General features: G+C 39.2%; 1 protein-coding gene across 1 annotated transcript in view; it reads left to right on the forward strand.

Annotated features, from left to right (window-relative positions):
* The window catches only part of LOC127435492 (protein piccolo-like), a 75,041-nt gene that overhangs the window by 12,549 nt on the left and 38,175 nt on the right, over positions 1 to 24,317 (forward strand). The window contains exon 4 of the mRNA XM_051689041.1: positions 21,886 to 22,395. Within this exon, the coding sequence (XP_051545001.1) occupies positions 21,886 to 22,395 (510 nt within the window). The remainder of the gene's footprint in view (positions 1 to 21,885; positions 22,396 to 24,317) is intronic.

Genomic DNA, 24,317 nt, shown 5'->3' on the forward strand with positions numbered 1-24,317 from the left:
TTTTAAGGGAAGCCACTGAATTGATCTGGTAAGCAAATCAGAAAAATAAGCCACATCTCTTCATACTGTTACAATAATTACTTTTTGTATTGTTTTTTTTTTTTGTTTTTTGTAGTAAAAAAATGTAGAATAACATTTAGTATTCCAACTGAAACAGCATCTTTAAGATTGACATTTCTTAAGGAAACTTCCTCATGTTATACCCTTCAAGTATTTCTCACTTTGTATGGATAGGTTAGGCTAAGCTGACAAGCTCTGCCCTGTGCACCGCAGTATTTGATGGTGTTCACATGTAAACCACACTGTGTGTTTGACTGGTTGTTACACCAGGTCGCTCATGTTTGCTCTCCATAATCCTACGTCCTTTAAAGTGAAAACGTGGAACTGTTGTAATCAATGGGGCTTTTGAGTGTCTCCTGCTGTTGCAGAGCAATTCACAATCATTAGGCCATGTATGACAAGCTATCACTATAGATCAGCTGTTGATGATGATGATGTAGCGTTGATGAAATATTACAATGTTTACTTTTAATTGTTTATATTGTAATATGTTGTAGATTGTTGTAGGAGTGCACATTTTATATCCCTTATTTGTTTGAATGAGCAGCTGGAAGCAGTGAAGCGCAAACATTTCAAAATAAGAGTCCCGGGTGTATTTCAAAGTTAAAGTGCCTTTAAAGTTAAAAGTTCCATGCTATGAATCAATGGTTTTTTTTGGATGGGGATACGGTATTAATGTTATTTGTTCAGGTCTTGGAGAAAGGTCTTAAAGTCTTCATTTTGATTTAAAAAAAATGCAGCAACCCTGATTTTGCTTCTTTAGCTCAAATCACACAAAGTATTTTTTCAGGCTGGTCCAGTTAATGTGCAGGTGTGTTCTAGAGTAAACAAAGTCTGTCAAAAAGGTTATTGGCTCTTTTCACTAAACGGCAGGACTTCTATTCATTCAGCCGCCATATTGAGTGTTAAGATTTCTCCCATTTTTCTACAAGTAGCCTGTCTCCTCCCCCTTATACTGTCTCTAGTGTACTCTACCAAGATGGCTGACATCAGTGATTCCAGTTGAGCTCAGACTGAAACAGAAAACCAAAGAGAATCCTGCCATTTTTATTTTACACAGACCATGCACTACTTATTTTTTTAGATGCTAATGGTTTTGACTGTGTGCCTTTGCAGTGAGTTGTTTATTTGTCAGATCATCCTTATCAAAATAGCTCAGGGCCATACAAAATTGTGTTATCAGGATCAGTGCTGATGTGCTTCCATTTGAAGAATATCCTCATTTGAGATTAGATTTAGTCTCTCTCTCTCTCTCTCTCTCTCTCTCTCTCTCTCTCTCTCTCTCTCTCTCTCTCTCTCTCTCTCTCTCTCTCTCTCTCTCTCTCTCTCTCTCTCTCTCTCTCTCTCTTCCTGCTAGACTTCAATACTGCTTGTGCTACTGTGACTTCATATGACTCTCATTCTGGAGTGTGTGTCTGTGTGTAGTGATCAGTTTTAGCTAACAAGATTTAAAGGGCAACAGCTGAGTTTTTTCCCCGAAGGCCATTCGAGTGCCATATTTCTAAATATCTGAATATTTACATATTATTAATATGACACGCTTTGGATTTCAAAGATGGTCTTGTCTGTTCCTTTTTTCTGCCTCTTTCTTCTATCTCTCCGGTGGCAACACGCCTTCTCCATTGGGGTTTTCACTTATTTATAAGACTGCAATTCCTTGTAGTACTGCTCTTCCCCCTTGTCCATCCTTATCACAGATTTATACGGCTTGAATTATTCAACGTGATCTCATGAGAATTTGTATTTATTCTTATGTAAAGTTTGGTTCTAGCAAACGTACATTCTCTTAAGTTTGAATAGACACCGAAACGTACAACATTGACGTATTGACAGCATCTAAGCATCATCATTTTACATATTAACACCTATAGAAACGTACAAATGTTTACGTGTACTGTGTCACGTCCTGCCACTTTGGTCTTGGTTTTTCATGTCGTGGCAGGATCGTGGCCGTCTCCACTCCCTGATTGTCCAGTGCTGTCTCTGTTTGTCTTACCTTGTTCTATGTTGTGTCAGGGTTCGGACACTTCTGTTGGTAGCGTTTATGATTGGGTGGTCGAGCTCTGACACGTTTCATGTCCTATTTGTGGCTGGGTGTACATTGCATTGTTTGTTTACTTTGCAGTGGGCACTCAGGTTTTGTCTAGTCCGGTGTTTGTGTGAGAATGCATGGCATTGCTTTATTGGCATTGTCATGTATTCTCTTGTCCTGTCATTTTCTGTTGACATGAGTGCATGTTGCTTGTGTTTTCCTGGCGGTATATGCTCGTGTCAATTGTCTGTGTTTGTCATGTGTTAGTACATGGCTTTGTTTGTTTCCTCATTGCCACGTGCTTTTCTGTCTTGAGTGATACCCCGCCCTCTCGTTTGCCTTGTTATCTGTTTCACCTGGGGCACGTTCAATCTCAAAACGGTGTGCACTGCGACATGTTTCCGCGGAACAGTGTGCAACGCGCTTTGAGGTACGTTTTCTCTCATTTGGTGGGTGTGTCAGAGGTGTTACCCAATCAGCAGTGACATGTATATAAACCCCGCCATATTAAAAAGGCAGTGCGCACAATGGATCCAACTAAAGTCCTTTACAAATGTGTCCACTGCAGCTTGGTGTATGCAACAATTGAAGACATTAGAAGAAACGTTTGCCTTGTCATCCTGAAATGCGAGGCAAATGTTGGATCACCATAATTAGGAACCACAGTTTCCACATATCCCTTCACTCGATTGTGATGTTCTCTGCTATTCTGGATGGCAAGGGCAGTGACTGTAACATCAAGCATATTTTGTAGCATTAAACACATATAATTAATTATTTTAATTAATTATATTTATTTATCACACATTTGCACATACACAATGAAAATTTTTTTTTTTTTACATACCCCAGCCAAGCTGGGGTCAGAGTGCAGGGTCAGCCATGATACAGCACCCCTGGAGCAGATAGGGTCAAGGGCCCAACAGTGGCATCTTGGCAGTGCTGAGGCTTGAACCCCCAACCTTCTGATCAGTAACCCACAGCCTTAACCACTGAGCCACCACTGCCAAAGTTTTTAATTTAAACCGAATTCATCAGGCTCTGAAAATTCTTCGAAAAGAATGCAAAGAATGGCCTTCTCAGCTGCCATAGTTGCAACGCAACAGGGTGTTCAACGCACCACCGTTTCCGTTTAAATAAACGTTTTGCTATGTTTTGTCTGGGCTGAATGTGCCCCTGTTCTCCCCGTTAGTCTGCTTATTTAAACTCCTCATGTGTTCAGTCTGGCGTCGGATTATTTTGTATGTATTCCTGTCGGTCTGTTCTCTGTTTGCTTGGTTGGTTTTTAGTTAGTTTGTTTCTTTGAGTGTTCATTTTTCTGTTCTTGTTTATCTCCCTGTGAGTTTGTTTGTATTTTGTTTGGTTTTAAAAAAAATTGTGTAACTGTCCCCTGTGTTTTGGTCCTTCCTTACAAAGTGTGACACACTGTTTTCATTTATTAATATTGAATAATTCATAGAATTAATCAGTTAATTACATTTAATTTATAATCAACGATTAGTTAAATGCCATCACATTTATTTAATGCAATTGACGTATGACATTTTAATGGTTTCATTCAGTTCTGTGTAATTTCTGCTGCCCTATACAACGTTTTAAAGGATTATATCACTTTAACCAAGACTAAACCTTAAAATGTTAAAATGAATAAAAAACTCGTTTAAGCATTTAATTTTATTTTTGTTTGCCATGGGACACAAAAGGAGTTTTCAGATTATGCCAAAAAACAAAATAAACCACAAAAAGCACCATTAAAAAGAATAAAATTAATCCATGCATTTGTTAGATATAATCCAAATCTTCAGACTGCTTTCTGTGAAGAACAGACAAAAATTCAAGCCTTTTATTCAAAGATCTCCGTTTCCATCCGCCATAGCGCCGTCGCACCCGCTGTAATCGTCAACACGCCGTGTTGGTTTAGTTTTCAAAATTCAAAAATTGCTGCCTCAAGCATTACTACCAGCGGTTTTACATTAGTGATGTCAAATGCTCATTGGCTCTCAAGTGTCTCGTGACCGTTTGCGACATGCCATATTCTGCGATGTATATGTTTGAATGAGATATGACAGCGCCTTTATGGAGTGCATCAGGAGAAGATTTACAGCTATTAATAATTTTAATTCTACTCTCCACCTCACACAATGCTATTGTATGCCATCAGGGAGCACATCGGATGCAGCGCATCGCCCTTTGGACTAGTTTTGTACTGAATTTTGCCATTGTTCTGAATAAATTATTGTGATTAAATTTATCTGTGTGTTATGTGTTTTATATGCTTAATAAATGGTTATGGTTGGGTTTAGGAGAAGGTGTGGGATTAGTGGCTGTAAAATATATATAAATTAACATTGTAACAAAAATTATTGCTACTGTACATTAATCTACTTGTTACGTGTTTTTATATTGTTGAAATGTGGTTAGGTTTAGAGGTTAGGGTAGGGTTAAGGCAGGGTCGGAGTGGCAATCAGGAAGATTCAAAAATTGGGCCGGTTAGGTCCGCATGTTGATTGACAAACTTTCATCATATGTCACATAACAATTGCCAACAGTCCATAACATCCGGTATTTAAAGGATCAGAATTGCATTCCGTATTATAGTGGACACAGTCTGTATTTTATCATCTCACACCCAAACAAATGAGAGAGTAGACTGTGAGAGATGAAAGTAATGTTGCGCCGCTTCACTTGACAGCGCGGGAAGGATCACGGAAGATCCATCGAGAACAGATAGGCTACTAATAGTTGAATGGATGAACGTGCTTCAGGTACAAGATCATCACAAGTTTAATACTGACTGCAGTCTCACAGTCTCAATCAATTAATCTCTGAAGTCCTCTTCCTTAGCAGTGCAGAATGATAACAAAATTATTTTTTGTCATAAAATAACAGAATACATAAAGTAAATGAATACAGGTGCAACAGCATGAAAATAATGGGACTTTACAGCTCTCAAAAGATTGAACTCAATGAAACAAACTGCACAGAGTGCCTTCAGTGTTGTATAATGCGATAAAACCCTCTTAAAGAGACAGTAAACATTTTGCCTTTGTCCTGAACATTTACATTCCAAGTAAAAGAAAAGTACAAATGTGTTATTTTTAGTCTTTTATTTCACTTTTATCATTGTAAAATGGCACGTTTTTGAATGGCATGTAAAACAATCACTCAACCTTAATTGTTTCACTGGATCTGTTGCTATTTTAATTATCTAAAATACAAAGCACTGACCATTTAAAGTGTGAGCCTGTACACCTTGAAAGAGTTATAAACATTTACAGTTCTATAGTCTTTAAAATAAACTTAGTTTACCCAAAAATCAAATTTCTCTCATCATTTACTCACCCTCATGCCATCCCAGATGTGTATGACTTTCTGTCTTCTGCTGAACACAAATTAAGATTTTTAGAAAATTTCTCAGTTCTGTTGGTCCTTTCAATGCAGGTGAATGGTGATCAGAACTCAGAAGGTACAAAAATCACATAAATGCAGCATAAAAGTAATCCTTACAACTCCAGTGGTTTAATCTATGTCTTCAGAAGAGATATGATAGGTGTGGATGAGAAACAGATCAATATTTAAGTTTTTTTTTATTATTATAAATTCTCCTCCCTGCCCAGTAGGGGGCGATATGCTTATGTAAATCATCAAAAACAGAAGAAGAACTCTTAAGAGAAAAGAGTGCTTATGAAAGTGAAAGTGGAGATTTATTGTAAAAAATGATTAAATATTGATCTGTTTCTCACCGCTTATCATTTACTTGCATTGAATGGACCAACAGTTCTTCTAAACATCTTCATTCATGTTCTGCAAAAGAAAGTCATACACATCTGGGATGGCATGAAGGTGAGGAAATGGTCAAATATCCCTTTAACATTCACTTATTTTTACAGCACATACAATGTGTCTTATGACAAAGTGAAAATCTTAGTGAATGCCGTATGTGGTATAATGACATGGAGAGCTTAAATCATTTTCAAATAATTACATATATTGCATATTTTTGCTGTGATCTTGTTTTATTGTTATCATCTTCACCTCCAACCCCCCTTTTGGGTGTGGGCTGACTTGGACATGACATCCCGGACTGAATATGAATCCCACTCCGGCCCTGGGTTAAGGGATCTAAAATATCTATAAAACAGTAAAAATGTACAAATATATTTATAATAGATTTGTGTATTCAAATATAGTTGTAATGGATTCATCAATATTTTACATTTCTAAAGCTGTAAATACTTAAACATTTTTATGCTTCAGATGCTTTCAAACGTCCATATTGTACATTTTAGTGTCTATCCAAATGTACAGACATGTATGTTTAAGTGTTACAAACATTAACGTACAAATAGCTATGTATATTAATGAGATCAGGCTGAATTATTACACCCAATGGGCCTCATGAAACTTTCATAAAAATATGAGAAAATTGGGAGTAATTTACGTGTAAAATGGACCTTCCCGAAAACGTTGCATACACCCCAGATCTTTTAGTTAAATGTTAGTGAATTCCAAACATTTGTAAATAGGGGGCATGTTCACATTCATTCACAATTATCATAATCCACACGCACAAAAACACCATACAAGGAAGGCACCAGACTCGCCATCAAATGCTGTTAACATCTATGTGGAGCAGTAATGAAATCGTCTTAATGAATTAAGTGCATTCATATCGTAAAATGTTGAATTAGCAAGCACATTAGCGTCTCAAAGAAATTGAGGAACTTACTATTATTACATGTTTTTTCTGTCAACGGAGGCTCTTTTGTGAATCAAACAGTCCAGAAGTTCAAAAATGGTTTGACATGAAGCTTTAGTGTAAAAAATCTAAGAATATCTTTGACCGAAATGCTGTAAACTAATAAAGATTTGCAAGCAACAACAGTGTGTGGGCTTTTTCTCCCCCATTGTATTATGTACGCACCATCCTGCGACATTTTAATTCATAGGTTTAACAGCATTAACATTGGCCATACGTTATCAACTAAACTGATTTATCGAAGCCTATACTACATTATGAAATCTAAACTATAGAGCTTATTTCAAATGAAGAGTCTGTCCAACCGACCAGTCACGTTAGAGGGCACTAATTCATTCATTCATTCATTCATTCATTCATTTCTTTTGAGAAAATCAAACACAAACTACGTCTTCCCATGACCTTTTCGCCCCATGCCAAGCACTTCTGCTGGAAAAACAATATAAAATATATGAAGCAGTGTTGGGAAGAAACTATACTTTGAAGAAGTAAATGCAAGCATATTGAAAAGAAAACAACAAGCCTCATTTGTTATTTTTTATGTTATTTTTTTTTTTTCATTTAACCAATCTAAATGTAGTCATGTCACTTTGCCTGAAAGAACACAAAACATTTGGATGTCTTACACACAATTTACACGTGGTCGGGAGCAGATCCCTTTTTTTTAGAAAGAATTCTCCAGTTAATTTCTCACCATTCTTTCCTGGTTGTTTTGAGAGAGATTAGAAATGTTCTCTTGGAATTTCAATCAATATTTTAACAGGAATAGTTTACCCATAAATTAAAATTACAATTATTTACTCATCCTCATGTGGTTCCAAACCTGCGTGACATTCTGTCTATCATGGAACAAAAAAGGAGATGTTTTGAAGAATGTTCTCATCGATCTATTACATACAATGAAAGCATACAGCGACCAGAGGTTGTCAAGCATAAAAATCTCAATGTATGCATGCGCATAATCAAACTTGATGCATGTTTATACACACATACTGCACAATGACACCGATAAGTCATACGGTACACAGGGATCAACTCTCATTCATTCTGTCTGGAAATGATGAGCAATTGCCACAGCTGAGCTGTCTGCATTATTTATATATTACTGCTGGTCACTGCCTATATTGTTATATACTGTCTGTACTGAACATACTGTGAATATCGTGTATACTGTCTGTTAGAGCCCGACCGATATGGGATTTTTGAGACCGATACCGATTTTAGAGGGGGAAAATTCGCCGATTACCAATATGGTGGCCGACTGATATGGGATTTTTGAGACTGATACCGATTACTGATATGGTGGCCGATTATAGTTAAATTTTGAGCTGGAATGAAAACAGACCTTTTCTATGTGGATTGTTCACCGATTTTGCACCGATATGACTATGCAAAGGTACTCAGAAGGCTGCTTTCTTAAACAAATATTTTTATCAAAGAATATTTGACATTATTATTATGCATTGTCAACAAATTCTAGAAATGAACACTGAGAAAATAAAGAATAAATAAAAATACAATAAATAGCTAAATAAACATCAGTACTGTATGTTTAGTATCAGTCAGTTGCTGACCATTAAAATAAAGAATAAATTCAAATAAAATAAATAGCTAAATAAACATCAGTACTGTTTAGTATCAGTCAAATGCTGACCATTTTAATACTGCCAGTCAATTTGGGGCAGGATGTAAAACAAGAAGCATTTACACCTGCCGAGACAAGAGCTATATTCAGCTATACAAGTTCAGGGGAAACTTTCAACGGTGGAAAACCAGACTTTTAAATATTAAATTTTATAAATTCAATGACTGGAATTGTTCGGTTAAAGGGGGTACCAAACTGTGAATCCTGAACAAAACTGTTTGGTGAATACATGTTTACAGATTAGCTTCCACTCAGCTGACAAGCAATGAAAGTAGCTACGAGGTTAGCTAGTTAGCTATAAGCTCGTGGTCACGGAGAGCAAAAGATGGACCAGCATTGCGTCTCACCAACTAGGTAACAATGTAGCGTGAAATCAACAGACACAATCCACCACTGCACCATTGTCTGCTGAGCTTCAAAAAGATGCTCTGATGTTTACCTTTCAATCTGCTACATTACTGACTGCACTGACAAAATATAGCTGGCAAACAGACAAGAGTGACAGATGTCAGGGACAGGGTTAATGTTATATTAGTTATATTGAAAAGGGAAAATGATGGGGTCATTGTTTATTAACTTTCCAGTATGTATTTCACAAACTAGTTAGCAGCATACCCAGAAGAGACTGCTCAACTCCGCACCGCTTAACTCCGCCCTGTCTGCAGAACCACCGTCAGTTCAGAGTCAGATCTGTAAAGAGTGGAGTCGGAGCGCGCTCTGCTGGACAAACTATGTAATGACACCAATTCTAAAGCATTGTTTTCTGCATTATATGTTCTGAAAAAAGTTTTCATATCTGCGCATATCCATAAAATATACGCCAATACGATATATCGGTGAAATACTAATATCGGCCGACCGATATATCGGTCGGGCATTACTGTCTGCTACCTATTGACATTTGTTACTCTTCCACACTGTATTGATTCTGTTGCTGCACTACACATTTGGGTTGTTGCAATATTTACCACTGCCGGACTTTGTTTATACTGTTTGTTATTTTATTACTACTTATTGTTTTTATCTTATTGTTTTCTTTTACCTTTATTATTGTTTTATAGCATTGAGTAAGAAAGTTGCAAACCTAATTTCGTTGTACTTGTGCAATGACAATTGTACTTATACAATGACAATAAAGATATTCTATTCCATTCTATGTTCCACAAAAGAAAGAAAGTCATATGGTTTTAAAAGACATAATTTTTGGGTGCACTGTTCCTTTAAGTATCTACTGAGGCTAATATACTCTGTTTAATAGCTAAAATGTATCCCTTTTTGTCTTAAAGTGTGTCCAGTCACCTCAAGTATTCATATTACATCATCACAATAGTATTAGTGACTGGAAGTAATTAACAGGACAGCTTAGTTTAGTTTCACAAGCCCTGTAAACCAGTCAGAGAAGTAACCGTTTCCTCTTGGTTAATGAGGTAGGCGTTGTTGGACAAATCAGGTGTGACGCTTTTTCCATGTGGCAGTGTTGACAGTTTCAAAGCAGTCCTGCAGAGAACTGGATCAGGGATTAGATTTCACACTCTTGGGTGTTTTTTTTTATTTATTTTTTTTATTTGGCCATCTGCCTCAGGCTTTGAGTCACTTGCCAGCCACCTGATGTGTTATCCCTCCCCACAGCGCACCCCCACCTCAAAAAATTACCCACTCATTCCATACATACAGTCACAGACAGTTCTGTGTATCACAAAATCGTGTACATGTTTATTTGTTTTAGATATAATCTTGTCTCTGGTTTTGCCATGTCTCCGTTCTCCATGGTTACTTTTACACCCATGTGCCCACTGTGACCCATCCACCTCACACTCCCACAAGGCTAATACATCTAGCCGACTCCTTTTCCTCAGTATTTCCGCCCCTGGGTCAGATATAGCATTGCTTGACCTCCCTTAGAGCAGAACTCATCCCTGCTACACAATTTTACGTAATCCACCACCTCCCTGAATTAGAGCATGCAACAGTCTGAACTGCTTTATTTGCTTTATGTGCTTTTTGTGCTTTTTATATCTAAAAAAGCACCATAAAATTAGTCCATGTGCTAGTTACCAAGTCTTCTGAAGCCATTCAATAGCTTTAGGCAATGTTTTCAATGAATAACAACTTACATTTCAGTCTGATCCTCACACAAAGCTGTTGTATGGGTTTAGAGTATATCGAAACACTAACAGACTTGTGAGATACAGTATATCACACAAGTTGTATAGACTACTTTTAGGGTACTTTTATGGTGCTGTTTTGTCCTTTTATGGAGCTTGACAGCCTGTGGTCACTGTATGGTTTCAATGTATGAAAAAGAGCAGTCTATATATTCTTCAAAAATGTGTCCCTTTTTTGTTCCACGGCTCAAGTATGAGACTCAACTCAAGCTCTAAAATCCCCCCTGGACTTCTTAATTAATGGAAAACAGTTAATAGATTATGGAGCTTCTCAAATAAAATGAGAAGTTAAACATCTTGTCATTACAGACAATTCTTCCTAATATTTCAGCTTGAACACTTCATATCTGTCTTAAAGAGCTGCTCAGTCTGCCTCTGTCTGTGTGCTCTGTTCCCATAGCTACAGCACTATCTCCCAATCTGTCTGTTTGATCACTTTATATAATGTGTACAGACATGTGTCTGTGTGCCTTCCATTGCCATGGAGATCTGTTCGCCTGTCTATTTGATTAAGATGTTTCCTTTGTTTATCTTTAGCCATTGTCTGATTTCTAGCTGGAATGTCTATGAATTTTGATACCTTTTGGTTCTCTTAATCTACAGCACAACGTGTCCATTTGTCTGTGCACACCAAATATTTGTTCTGCTACATTTAAGCCTTGTCTTCATCTGGAGCTTCAGATATTCATTTTTATACTAGGTCTCAAGCTGAATTGTGTATTTTGTATTTATTATTATTTTTTTTTATATTAAAATAACTATACAGTATGTAAGCCATTTCTAGGTTTATTTCCCTGAAAAGTGTAAACATTGTGGCTCTGTGGAGCTATCAAAACATTGATTTGTTTGTTTGATCATCCCGACCAGCCCGGCCATTTGGCTTAAGCAATGGCATGAGTTGCAGGACTATCTGTTTATTAAACAACAGAAGATGGGGGAGTGTTCAGGAAACCTATATGAAAACAGTCTATTACATTTGGTGAAGCTAGTAGTGCAGAAATTACACACTTCACCATTAATCATACAGTTTTTTTAAAACTGCATATATTTTCAGTCCTCTCTCTCTCTATGTCTATTAACCTGTCTGTCTCCTAGATGAAGCTACAGTGTCTTTTTACTCTCCAACACATTGAGGTAAAAATAGACATAGTGACATAAGAGTGGTGGAGGCAGAGCCAAGAATGACTGCAGGCCACTATGGGAGATGTCCCTGTTTGTGGCAGTGAGCTTTTATTGCCGTGTGTGTGTGTTTTTTTTTTTTTTTTTTTTTTTTTTTTTTGTTGCTTTGAGCCTGAAAGCATTTCTTTTAGTCCAGAAACATTCCTGTAGTGGTCATCACGTGCCAACCTTTCCCTGATGTTTTGAAAGCAGTAGTATTTTTATATGTTAAGGTGTTTTGTTTGAGAGAAAGAGAGCCAATAGGCACTCTGTCCATTTAAGCCTTGCTTTATGTTCGGCAGCTGTGTAGAAAGCCAGCTGTATATCTACTGATCAACACATTTGTACCCAAATATTTTATTCTGCTGATTATTATAGCCAGGTGTGTATATACTGGTGAATATGAGTATGTATAAACACTGGCTGTATTTACAGTTTCAAGTATATGTGTGTTGGTTGTGCTAAAGGTGTTCATATAAAGTTCAAGGAATAATTCTCCAAAAAATTACTCATTCATGTCATTCTAAAACTGTATAACTTTCTTCTGTTGAACACAAAAGCAGATGTTTTGCCGAATGTTCATAATAATAATAAAATTTATTTTTTATAGTGCCTTTAAAAGTTGCATCTCAAAGCGCATTATAAGAGAAAAATAAAAATACATTGAAATACAAAAAAGAAAAAGAAAACATGCAATCAGAACAGTTTAAAAAGAATACAATAATAATCACATAATAATTACAGAAAAGCAACCCTAAAAAATTTAGTTTTAAGAGAACATTTAAAAATACTAAAAGATTCAGCATGTCTAACCTCAGAGGGAAGAGAGTTACACAGTTTTGGAGCTATAGAAGAGAAGGCCCTGTCACCCATAGAACGTAGACGAGTAGAAGGAACAGTTAAAAAAAAACAGATTCGGAGGAGCGGAGATCACGCATTGGAGTGTAGGGGGTTAAAAGTTCAGACAAGTATTGAGGGGCCAAACCATGCGAAGCCTTGTAGGTAAGCATGCAAATTTTAAAGTCTATATGAAACTTGACAGGGAGCCATTGCAAGGACTCCAAGATAGGAGTGATATGAGCACTTGTCCTGGTCATAGTCAAGATTCTAGCAGAGTTTTGCACATACTGCAACTTACTTAAGGTTGATTTAGAGACCCCAACAAGTAAAGCATTGCAATAATCAATACGAGAAAATACAAAATTATTGATCAGTTTTTCAGCCACCGAGAAAGATAACATGGAGCGCAGACTTGCAATGTTTCTGAGATGGAAGAGTGATGTTTTAACAGTATTCTTGAAATGAGGATCAAATGTTACATTTGCATCAAATATTACCCCCAATTTTTTTATTTTGTTTGAAACTCCAGAGAAGAGCCATCCATATTTAAGGTTAAGAACCAGCTTTACGAAGCGGGTGGGGTGAACCAATGAGCATAACCTCAGTCTTGTCACTGTTGAGACAAAGAAAATGTAGAGACATCCATTTTTTTTTATCTCAGAAATACATTGTGCAAGAAGGGCGACAGCCACACAATCACCAGGTTTTGAATGGATATAAATCTGGGTGTCATCTGCATAAAAATGATAATTAAGACCAAGAGCTCTTAAGAGTTGACCAAGGGGAAACACGTAAATGCTAAAAAGTAAGGGGCCCAAAATCGATCCCTCAGCAACACCACATTTAACCAAACCAACTTTCGACCTACATCCACCCAAGGAAACAAACAATTTAATACATTATCAGTAACACCAAAAACTGTCTCAAGACGAGTGAGCAAAAGAGAATGAACTACAGTGTCAAAAGCAGCACTGAGATTCAGAAGGATCAGAATTGAAAGACAGCCAGAGTCCGAAGCTATTAACAAGTCATTTGTGACCATAACTAATGCTGTTTCAGTGCTATGGAGTTAGCGAAAGCCAGATTGAAGGGGCTCAAAAAGATTGTTTACAGTGTGATGAGTGTATAATTGAGAAGCCACAATTAGTTCTAAAATTTTTGCAAGGAAGGGAAGATTAAAAATGGGACGAAAATTGTTAAGATTATCCAAGACCAAGTTAGTCTTTTTAGGTACATGAGTTACAGCAGCAGTTTTAAATGCTGCTGACACAACACTAGTGCACAAGGAGTCATTTATTATACTCAAGACAACAGGACACAAAGAGGCAAAACATGACTTAAACAAACAAGTTGGAATAGGATCAACTATGGAAGTGGCAGCTTTCATTTGTGATACCTCATTACCAAGAGAAACCAGGTTAAGTGAGGAGAAATTTGTGAAAGAGGTGCCAGAGAAATAAGAAATACTAAGAGGAAAAGCAGATGAGACAGGAGTATTAAGAATGCATTTACGAGCATTGTCAATCTTGGAACAGAAACAATCAAGAAATTTATTACAAAGGTGATTTGAAGCAGGCACAAAAGAGGAACTGTTACATTTGAGCAATTTGTTAATGGTATGAAACAGGGATTGTCTGGGATTTCTTTGATTATTGACAATTATCTGAGAAAAATAACGGGACCTGGCGGATACAATTTCTGCCTTATATTCATACAAATGGTCTTTCCAAGCCTGGTGATGTACGTTCAGGCCAGAGAGATGCCACCTTCGCTCCATTTTGCAACAAGCTGCCTTCATAGAGCACAGCTCGTCATTATACCAGGGAGAGGAATGTACAAAGATACAGACTGTGATTTCATTGGAGCAAATGAGTCCAAGCCAGAGAAGAGAACAGTATTTAACAGAAATGTTGTCCTTCAGTGGGTCAGATGGAGAAAAACAACTTATAGGGCCAATAAAGTCAGTGAAATCAGAGAGATCAATGGATTTCCATTTGCGATAATTTACAGTGCGAGAAGAGGAAATGTTAGTGTGTGGGAGTTCAATATTAAAAAAGATGGTCAGACAGCCCTAAATCAGCAGTAGAAAACTGAGACACAAACGATCCATTTGCAATCACAAGGTCTAATGTGTGACCTTTATTATGTGTAGCACAGTCCACAAGCTGCTTCAGATCAAAGCACTCCAGTAAGGACAAGAAGTCCTTTGTCATTACAGTGTCTTTTATGTCAATGTGGATGTTAAAGTCCCAGGATAAGAGTCCTCTCAAACTTGAGGCACAACATAGACAGTAAATCTGCAAACTCTGATAAAAAATCTACATTTGTCTTAGGAGGCCTGTAGACTGTAGCTATGGCAGTAGTGAAGGGTGCAGGGACACTCATTCACATTCAAAAGAATTAAACTGGGGAATAGCCACGGAAATTATGTTGTATTGTTGATTATGCAGCACAATCCTGGCTGATTATCCCGATTCAGGGCTGGCCGTGAGTTCTCACGGCCCAGCCCTGCCCTCCTCCTCCTCACCACACTCCTCCATCACCCAACTCAGGTCGGGGAAACCCCCGGCATGATGCATTCCCCTCCCTTCCTTGAGGAGGGGCGTTGTGCTTCCAGCCTTGCCTGCTGGCAGGTCTTGGCCCATTTTGGAGGCGTCTGTCGTGACCACGATGTGCCTGGAGACCTACTCTAGGGGAACGCCTGCCCGTAGATACATGAGGTCGGTCCAAGGGCTGAAGAGACAGTGACAGACCGGCGTGATGACCACGCGATGTGTCCCACGGCGCCATGCCCATCTCGGGACTCGAGTCTGACGCCAGTGTTATGCGGTCTCATATGCATCAACCCGAATGGGGTGGCCACCACTGAGGATGCCATATGCCCCAGGAGTTTCAGTGGAACCACTGTTTTCTGTTTGAACGCCTTCAAACAGGTCAGCACCGACTGTGCGCGCTCGTTCGTGAGGCATGCTGTCAATGAGACTGAGTCCAACTCCAAACCAAGAAAAGAGATGCTCTGATCCGGGAGGAGCTTGCTCTTTTCCCAGTTGACCCGAAGCCCTAATCGGCTGAGGTGCGAGAGCACTAAGTCCCTTTGTGCACACAACATGTCCTGAGAGTGAGCTAGGATTAGCCAATCATCAAGATAGTTGAGAATGCGAATGCCCACCTCCCTCAACGGGGCAAGGGCTGCCTCAGCGACCTTCGTGAAGACGCGAGGGGACAAGGACAGACCGAAAGGGAGGACCTTGTACTGATACGCCCGACACTCGAATGCGAACCGGAGGAAGGGTCTGTGTCGAGGTAGAATCGAGATGTGAAAGTACGCATCCTTCAGGTCTACCGCCGCGAACCAATCTTGATGCCGGTCGCTCGCCAGAATGGGTTTTTGCATCAGCATCTTGAACAGGAGTCTGTGTAAAGCCCGGTTCAGTACTCGCAGGTCCAAGATTGGCTGCAACCCACCGCCTTTTTTCGGTTCGATGAAGTAGGGGCTGTAAAACCCCTTCTTCATCTCGGCCGGAGGGACAGGTTCAATCGCACCCTTCCGTAGGATGGTGGCGATCTCTGCGCGCAAGGTAGCAGCGTTTTCGTTCTTCACCAAGGTGAAGTGGATACCACTGAACCTGGGCGGACGCCTGGCGAACTGAATCGCGTAGTCCGGACCAGCCATCGCGACGGATTGGAAAGCGCAAGCCAGGTATCCAAGTTCCGCACGAGGGGGACCAAAGGGACAACGTCATCGGATGTACCGGCAGGTGGGGCCTCGCGGTGGGGCAGATCTCGAGGTGCCACACCATGTCGTGGCCATGCTGAGTCTAGGGACATCGAAGCACTTACCTGACTCCTTGTGACCACCCCTGGAACAGCCTGGGACGGGGGAGGAAGAGGCCTGTCCTCGCAACCCGTGGAGACTGTCACATCGGGGGTGGATGTGTGCCACAGCTGGGCGTGCAGGGGCGGGGAGACTGCCGCTGGAGCGCCAATCCTGCAAGGGTAAAAAGGTGGATGGTGGTCGTGATGATGACCGTGCGCACTGGGTATGTGACCCAGGGAAGGAGGAAACTGCTCTTTTGCTGAACTGTTGGGCACCACAGCCACTTGGGCATGCAGCAAAATCAAATGAAAAGGCAACAAAAGATTCTCCACCCGGCCCTCCACCGGGGGATGGAGTGGTCTTACTACCAGCTCCAATGCAGTGGGTTTCGTCGACCCTGGGTAGCCCATCTCAGGGGCGCTTTGAAGCCCTTTGCGGGTTCTTGGCAGCCGGCTGTGAGACGGGTGGCATCTGCTTCCTGCGGTGGGATCCACACCAGGGCCGGGCCGAAGGGGCAGGCTGCAGCGGAGCCAGTGCAGTCACCACAGGGGGACGCCCTTGGCAGACGGGGTGTGGGATCTTGAGCCGCGCCGGGGCAGGATATGCCGGATAGTCTCCATCTGCTGCTTCACCGTCGAGAACTGCTGGGCAAAGTCCTCGACGGTGTCGCTGAATAGGCCAGCATGGGAGATAGGAGCAGCAAGGAACCGTGTCTTGTCGGCCTCACCCATCTCGACCAGCTCATCAGCTTCGCGGGCTCCGAACAAGAGGTCGAACTCGCCGTGAGACGAACCGGCGAACTCATCCGGAAGCCCGATCGGGGCAGACGAGCGTGCTGGGGAATGGGAGGTCTGCAGGGGGATACCCGGCGGAGACAGTCCCATTGGGGTCCCCAAATCGTCCCCAGTGCTAGCCGCGCTGGCCTCATACCCGTAGGCTCCAAAGAGAAATTCTGAATGAGTGGTTGCACGCCAGCTCCGTTTATTCCCGTATGTCCGGGGGAGTGGCATGCAAATACCACTCGCCAATTTTCATTGGCCTTTTATCAAAGACCAGAGGTGTCTCGGGCTCCCAAGAGTGACCCCTAGTGTCACTACATCGACACAACGTCGAGTGAGTGACAGATAGGGAACCAGTATGGTGCCAACACACAGTTTAATAGGAAGTTTCTACCTCACATGGACCTACTGCAGCTAGCTAATAAAGAGAGAAAGAGGTGGCGGATGTGAGATGGGGAGAGAGAGTGAGTTGAGAGTCAGACAGGAGGCAGTGAATGATATTAGAACTGGGAGGAGGAAATCTGAGAAAAGATAATTGAGAAAATATGATTTCATATCTGTTTGCAGCAAGTTCAAAATGTTTGCTAATTCTTTATATCCTTTTTATAACAGAAGTACAAACAAATAAATATACCTAAATTGGTCATGTTCAAATTAAAAATTTAGAAGGCTCATTCAGTATGTACTAGTTTAGATAAACTTGGTAAACTGTTTATCATGTCAAATCTTTTATAGCCTCACAAAAATCATGGTAACCTTTCACAATACCACTGTTACTACACTAATTGATACTTCAATAAAACTGCTGTAACTTGGAGTTAGCCATGTTGGAGTTAGCAAATTTTTCCTCAGTTTCCCTTGTATCTATGATATTCTGATGCCTAGACATGGCCTTAGTCTTCCTAGTCTGATTTAGTGTAGTCATTGGGATTTTTTCCCACCTGTTTTATTGTCAGCCTGATGAAATTCATAAGTTTGATTGCTTAGAAAAATAAGCCAAAGTTTAATACTTAGAAGTTTGTTCATATCCTGAACCCTAAGTATGAGCAACATAAATAATGATGCTTGCCTTAGCCAACATCACTGATAAGACAAGGTTCTGAAAGCTTAGTACACTGTTTGAAGCAGATTCCATATTAATTTATGTTATGATTTTACAGTAGTAACAATAACTGTAGTAACTATGGTATTTTGGCAGAAACTGTTGTTAGCATTATATATCTTTGTGAGTTAATTGTTTTAGTAAAAAAAAAAATTAGTACATTCTTTTAGTAAATTTAGCTCTGTTTTACACCTTTATTGACAGATTTCACACTTACATGCATTCTGGCTCTGAGAGTGAGCATATATAATAATAATGTAGGATTGAATTAAAATCAGGCTCCTTTAATGACAGGGGAAGTCTAAATTTAAGCAGTAAACCCTTGTAGGACTCTTTCAACAGCCTAAATATTCCTGTATGGGGCATCATGTTTATATGATATTGCTTTGTTGATTATTGTTGATGTTAGTTGCTGATTTTGCAAATTTGTGTCTGCTGTCTGTGCTATAATTGCATCCTTGATGCAATTGGCAATAACAAATAGTGACACGTTAATTTTCTTTACTCTTGAGATGTAACATGTTAAATGATTTATAAACATCTTTTCTATTATTATTTTTTTAATGGTGGCACCACTAGTAAAATGAGTCTAAATGCTGTAAATAATGAGAATAGTGTCTAAGTAGATTTAATGTGTATCTGAATGCATTTGTGTGTTGGCTTTTACATTACTTCAAACGCCATTGCATTAAGACTCTGGAGAATGGTTGATGCCGAAAGCCCATTTTATTTTAGATCACGAAGTTAAGAGGCATTTAAACACACATGTAACTGGCCTTGAATTGTTTGTCTGCATGTGTGCAGTTGTGTATTGTTTTGAATTTGCAATTCAATGCTGGTATTCTGTACACTATACTGTCAAAATCTCAACAGAAGACTATTGCTCTCACAGTCTGTGACTCACTAGTATCTTAAACAAGCCTTGGGTGCTATTTACAAATACAGAGTGGGAGACATTGCTTTACCTGCATTTTTTTTTCTACTGTACTGTACATCTGGTAAATTCCCATTCCAACTTATCTGTAATAAATCTCAGACACAATCATTAATCAGCAGTCTGAGACACTCTAAAGCAGTCTGGAATAGATTATATTGGCCCTCATTAAAAAAACTCTTAAGTAGTTGTGTCTGATATCCCTGCCTGCCAACTCAGCAAATATGAAAGAATGAGTGGTGAGAAGACAAATGTTTTCAGCCTGACTCACAGATCATGTAACTGACTGAGCTCTCATTATTTTGCATCAGTTACAATCTTTCCACCTCTTACCCTGTTGGATTTAATATCTCTGTTAGTGAGGCTGAGAATTCTGTATTTATTCACCCTTATGTCATTACAAACCTGTAGGACTTTATTTCTTTTGTGGAACACAAAAGGTAAATTTTTGAAGAATATCCTGGCCACTCTTTTTCATTTAATGTAAGTGGAATAAGGACTGAGGCTGTCAACCGAAAAAAAACAAAACAGAAAAGTACAGAAAATTACAGAAAAAGTGTGTTTTCATTCACTTCCATGTCTGCATTACCCCCATCTGATTTGATAACAAAATGTCTTTTGGCACATGAATTACACAAAGAGTTGAGCGCAACCTGTCCATTTTTCCTTTTCACGCTGCATTAGAAGTGAGAGTAGACATCTGTCTTTCCATATCATTTTGAAGGACAGATCAGAATAAAGTGTAAAGGAATGATGGGATTTGGAGAACATTACAGTGGTATTTTGACCTGAATGTTTGAAAGCTTGTTTTGGGTAGTTGACATGAAACACGTTAACTATCCCATGTGCCAGCTACCTTTTTATATTGTAGTTTAAAGCTTGTGGTTTATAATCACTGCAAAAAAAAAAAAAAAAAAAAACATTTTAAATCTTAATTAGTATTTTTGTCTTGTTTTCCAGTAAAAACATCTAAATATTTTAAAGGAGGAACATTTTGTAAGATATTTTAAGAATCAAGTACTTCATTTTTTATTTTTTATTTTTTTACTCCATTGGCAAAAAAACAAACAAACAAAGAAATCTTCTCGTTTTTGGCATAAACTCATTTTAAATTTTATTTGACAATGACAAAAAATAACAAAAATACAGATTAAGAAGCATTTAGATGAAACTCAAAATGGCAATTTTGTCTCTTAGCTCTCTGTCATACATTGTCTACTTAGTTTATGCATAGGAAGACTAGTATTTCCTGCTTGTCTGAAAAACCTCACTAAATAATGCTGACATACAAGTATCTTTTATAGAGTTACAACCATGTCTCTCATCTCATATGGTCTCATTAGGATCGTGTGTCTTTGTCCTTGAACTGTGTCCTTGCACATTATATATAACGTCCCACATTCCAACCCATTATATGTGGTATGAAAAATCTTTTTCTTGAAGTGTCTCTGCCATTTTATGGCACGGGGTCCTCCCCAGACCTCTAGGTTTAGACTAAACCCTGCAGCTAAGCTAAGAGAACCATGAGGACAAAACGTCACTAAGCATGCCTCAGCAATGAAGCCTAACATAGATCGCTCTGTATTTACGTCAACCAGTGGGGCATGATTCCTCTTGAGACTGCCTGCATGTGTCAGCCACATCCCCCCACGAACTTTTAATATTCATCTCTGACGTTACCATTTGTGGTGCACACAATGTCAAGGAGTGCTTTTCTTGATTTCACAAGATTGTCAATTCTAAGTGTTGTTCTTTTAATAGCGTTTTAGCAGTTCCAGTGTTTTTATTAACTATATCTGTTAAATCTGAAGAAATAAACACCAGTGGGCTGACAAAGCCTTATAAACAGTTGTTTTGTTTTAACTGAGCTTTGTTCAAATGATAGTCACCACTTAATGGGGATGGAATTTTTTTTCCCATGTGGTCTCTCAAGTAAATTATGCTGCAAGGATGCTAGTCCACACAAACAACTATAGATAGCAGTTCCTTTATTGCGTTTTCCACTGTGTTTGCCAACCGTTTTAATTGGCTCTAAATAGACACTTAGCTCACTCTACTGTGACATTTTGCTATACCCATCAGCTTAAAGCATCAGCTTTGTTTGTCTTCCTTTGTAATCTAGAGAACTATAAATCTACTGATAACTGCATAAACCTGTTTAAAAGATGAAGACAAACAACATTGTGTATTTTACTTTAAAATTAGCAATGGACATTTACCAAACCACAAATACCAACACACCCACCCCATACATAGGCATTTACATACCTCTACAACACATACATACATCAGCATCTTAACACAAGGGGGATGTCTTGGCTACACATTCAAGCCTTTCTCACATCAAACTTTGTCCCATTACTATGAATAATAAATGAACAATCTCTTAAGTTACATACATTTAAAAAGAACTCTAGAAATAGTTATACTGATCTCCCATCTTGCAGTATCTAATTAAATGTATTAGTTAAAAGTGTTGTGCAACATGGCACATTCCCTAAAAATGGCTAAATCAAAGGAAGGTAATTTAGTAGAGCAAGTCACCATTCCTTAATTTGTAATGCTGATATATTTCCATTTTTTCTGTTTTACAGAAAGAATGGCTTTGCCTAAACTGCCAGACCCAAAGGGCTCTATTCGGGCAACTTGGGGATATGCCACCCCCACCTTCTCCATCAAAGCTGCCAGCCAAACATGAACCCACCCCACCTTCCTCCCCAGCCCGTGCTGCATCCTCCACCCCTTCATCTCCCGCACCCACTGCCAGAGGGCTAACACGGATGCCCAGTGTAACTCAGGCTTCAGCTGACAAGTCTGAGCCAGGCACAGCCAAAGCTGCTGCTAAAGATGTCAAAAATACAGAGGCAGAAAAGGAAGTCACAGCAGAGCCATTACCGAAGAGCACACAGGTAGTACCAAAAGGGAGCAAAGATCAAGCACCTGGCACCCTGATTGAAAACATAGAGGGCGTATCGACTCCACCTATGCAAACAGTCAAAGATGATGCTCTTCCCACACATCATGTTGCAGAAGAGACAGCAGATGTTAAAGGGGCACATGTAGAACAGACTGAAACTGTAAAACAAATTAAGGCCCCTGCAGAGGTGCAGCAGGCAGAGAAAAGTGAGCCAGAGCAGTGCCAGGTACTAGAGCCAGAATGTGCCAATACTGTTAAAACAGAGCCTAAAATAGCATTGCCTGACAGTGTTCATGAAAAATTTGTGGCTATTCCAAAACAAAACATACAGCCACAATCCACTGGGGCAACAGAGTTAGCCAGACAGTTTAACATTACAGAGCCAAATGCTAGCTCTCTTCATATAAGCCACGAATCAGACAGTCAGACTACTGAAAAACATTCTGAAGATATCACACAACCATTGAATGTAGATGCAGTAGATAGCATAGCTGTAAAGGCAAGCTCTATCAAGACAGCTACTACTGAACCTGATCAGAGTAGCATGGGGAATGTGCCAGAGGAGAAACCTGAAGACTCTTTGCAAATTGATGCACCAACCCTTGCTGAGTCAGGTGATGATCAGCCATCCAATAATATTATTGATCAGAAATCTGTGGAGCCAGAGGCAAAGGAGGTTACAGAATATATTCAGTTAACCACAAAAGATAATTTCAATGTGTGTGAGACAGAAGAGCTTATTTTTAAAAAGCCAGAGGTGACTGATGCATTGGTAGAGGCAGAAGTCATTAGCAAAGATTCTAGTTGTATGGCAAATGTTGTCAGTTCAAAAGACAATTCAGAAAAGAGTCTAACAGGAGATAAGACAGAGGTCAAAGAGCTACAGGCCACATCACAGACAAAATTAGATGAACATTCACCATATTCACTCAATCCAGTTATTGAGCTCAAATCCACAGAAAAAACAATAGAGAATACAGCTCGAAATTGTAGCAAATTTAGCAATAATCCAAAGGAACAATGCCCTGAAAAGCTCTATGAGGAGAAAGAGGCACTGGAAAAGGAACAAATGAGCACAGATAAAAGAGAACTGGAAAAATGTGTGCCAGATAGAGTAAAAAACCTTAAGAAAACAGATCAGAAAGCCACTCTTAAGATAGTGTCTGAAAGCAAAAACGCTGAATTTGAAAGCACTTTCTTAAAACAAGAGATTAGCCCAGATAAAGGCATGAAGCAGAAAAAGATGGGAGATGCATGCTCTCCAGCCCTTCAAAAGGTTGCTCTTATAACAGAGGAAAAAATGACAAAAAATTCTGAAGCAGTTCAGGAGTGTTTGCAAGGTCTCTCTTCAAAAATAGAAAATTCAGAGGATAAGCACATTTTTGAGCAAGTGGAGAAACCAGTAACAATAAACTCTAAAATAGACCAGGGTAATAAGTCGAATATGCAGGAAGTATTTTCTCTAAACACTTCAAATTTAACAATTAAAGAAGAGATACTCAGACTGAGAGAAACAGAGGTCAAGGATTCTATGCCAGTAACAGATCAGTCTAAAAACCAGACAGCTGAAATTTCATTACCCTCTGCAGAAAGGGAAGATAGAAATAGAGAACATGTTTCTGAGGAGAAAAGAGAGTCTGGTGCTGTTATTGCAAAGACTCAAAATGTTTCACTCTCCTCAGTTAATCAGGATGACAAAATACCAGAGATTGCAGAAAAGCTAGAAAAGAAATATAAGCAAAAAGATATATTTGCTGATAAGGAGCTGATGGGGATGATCAGCAAAAAAGCTGAAAATCATTCAACAGCTGAGTGTATGACCCATAGCATAGACCATGTTGTAGAGCAAGCTTCCCCACCCTCTGTATTTAGCCAACAGGAAAGAAACAATTCAGAAGAGGGGAAATCGATCTCACAACCACAAGAGAAAAAGGATGACACAGTACAGGCATTGATAAAGCCTAATAACGAATCTGCAGAGGTAACTGTAAAAATAGCTGTAGAGGTACTGTACATACAGTATGTTCTTGTAGATATTTAGTGTCTAGTCACCTATAGTATTCCAGAGTTTATTATCCTTTTATTCATGTCTTTTGTGATCAAATGTAT

Source organism: Myxocyprinus asiaticus, chromosome 45 (assembly GCF_019703515.2).
Source record: "Myxocyprinus asiaticus isolate MX2 ecotype Aquarium Trade chromosome 45, UBuf_Myxa_2, whole genome shotgun sequence".
NCBI classification, from domain to species: Eukaryota; Metazoa; Chordata; class Actinopteri; order Cypriniformes; family Catostomidae; genus Myxocyprinus; species Myxocyprinus asiaticus.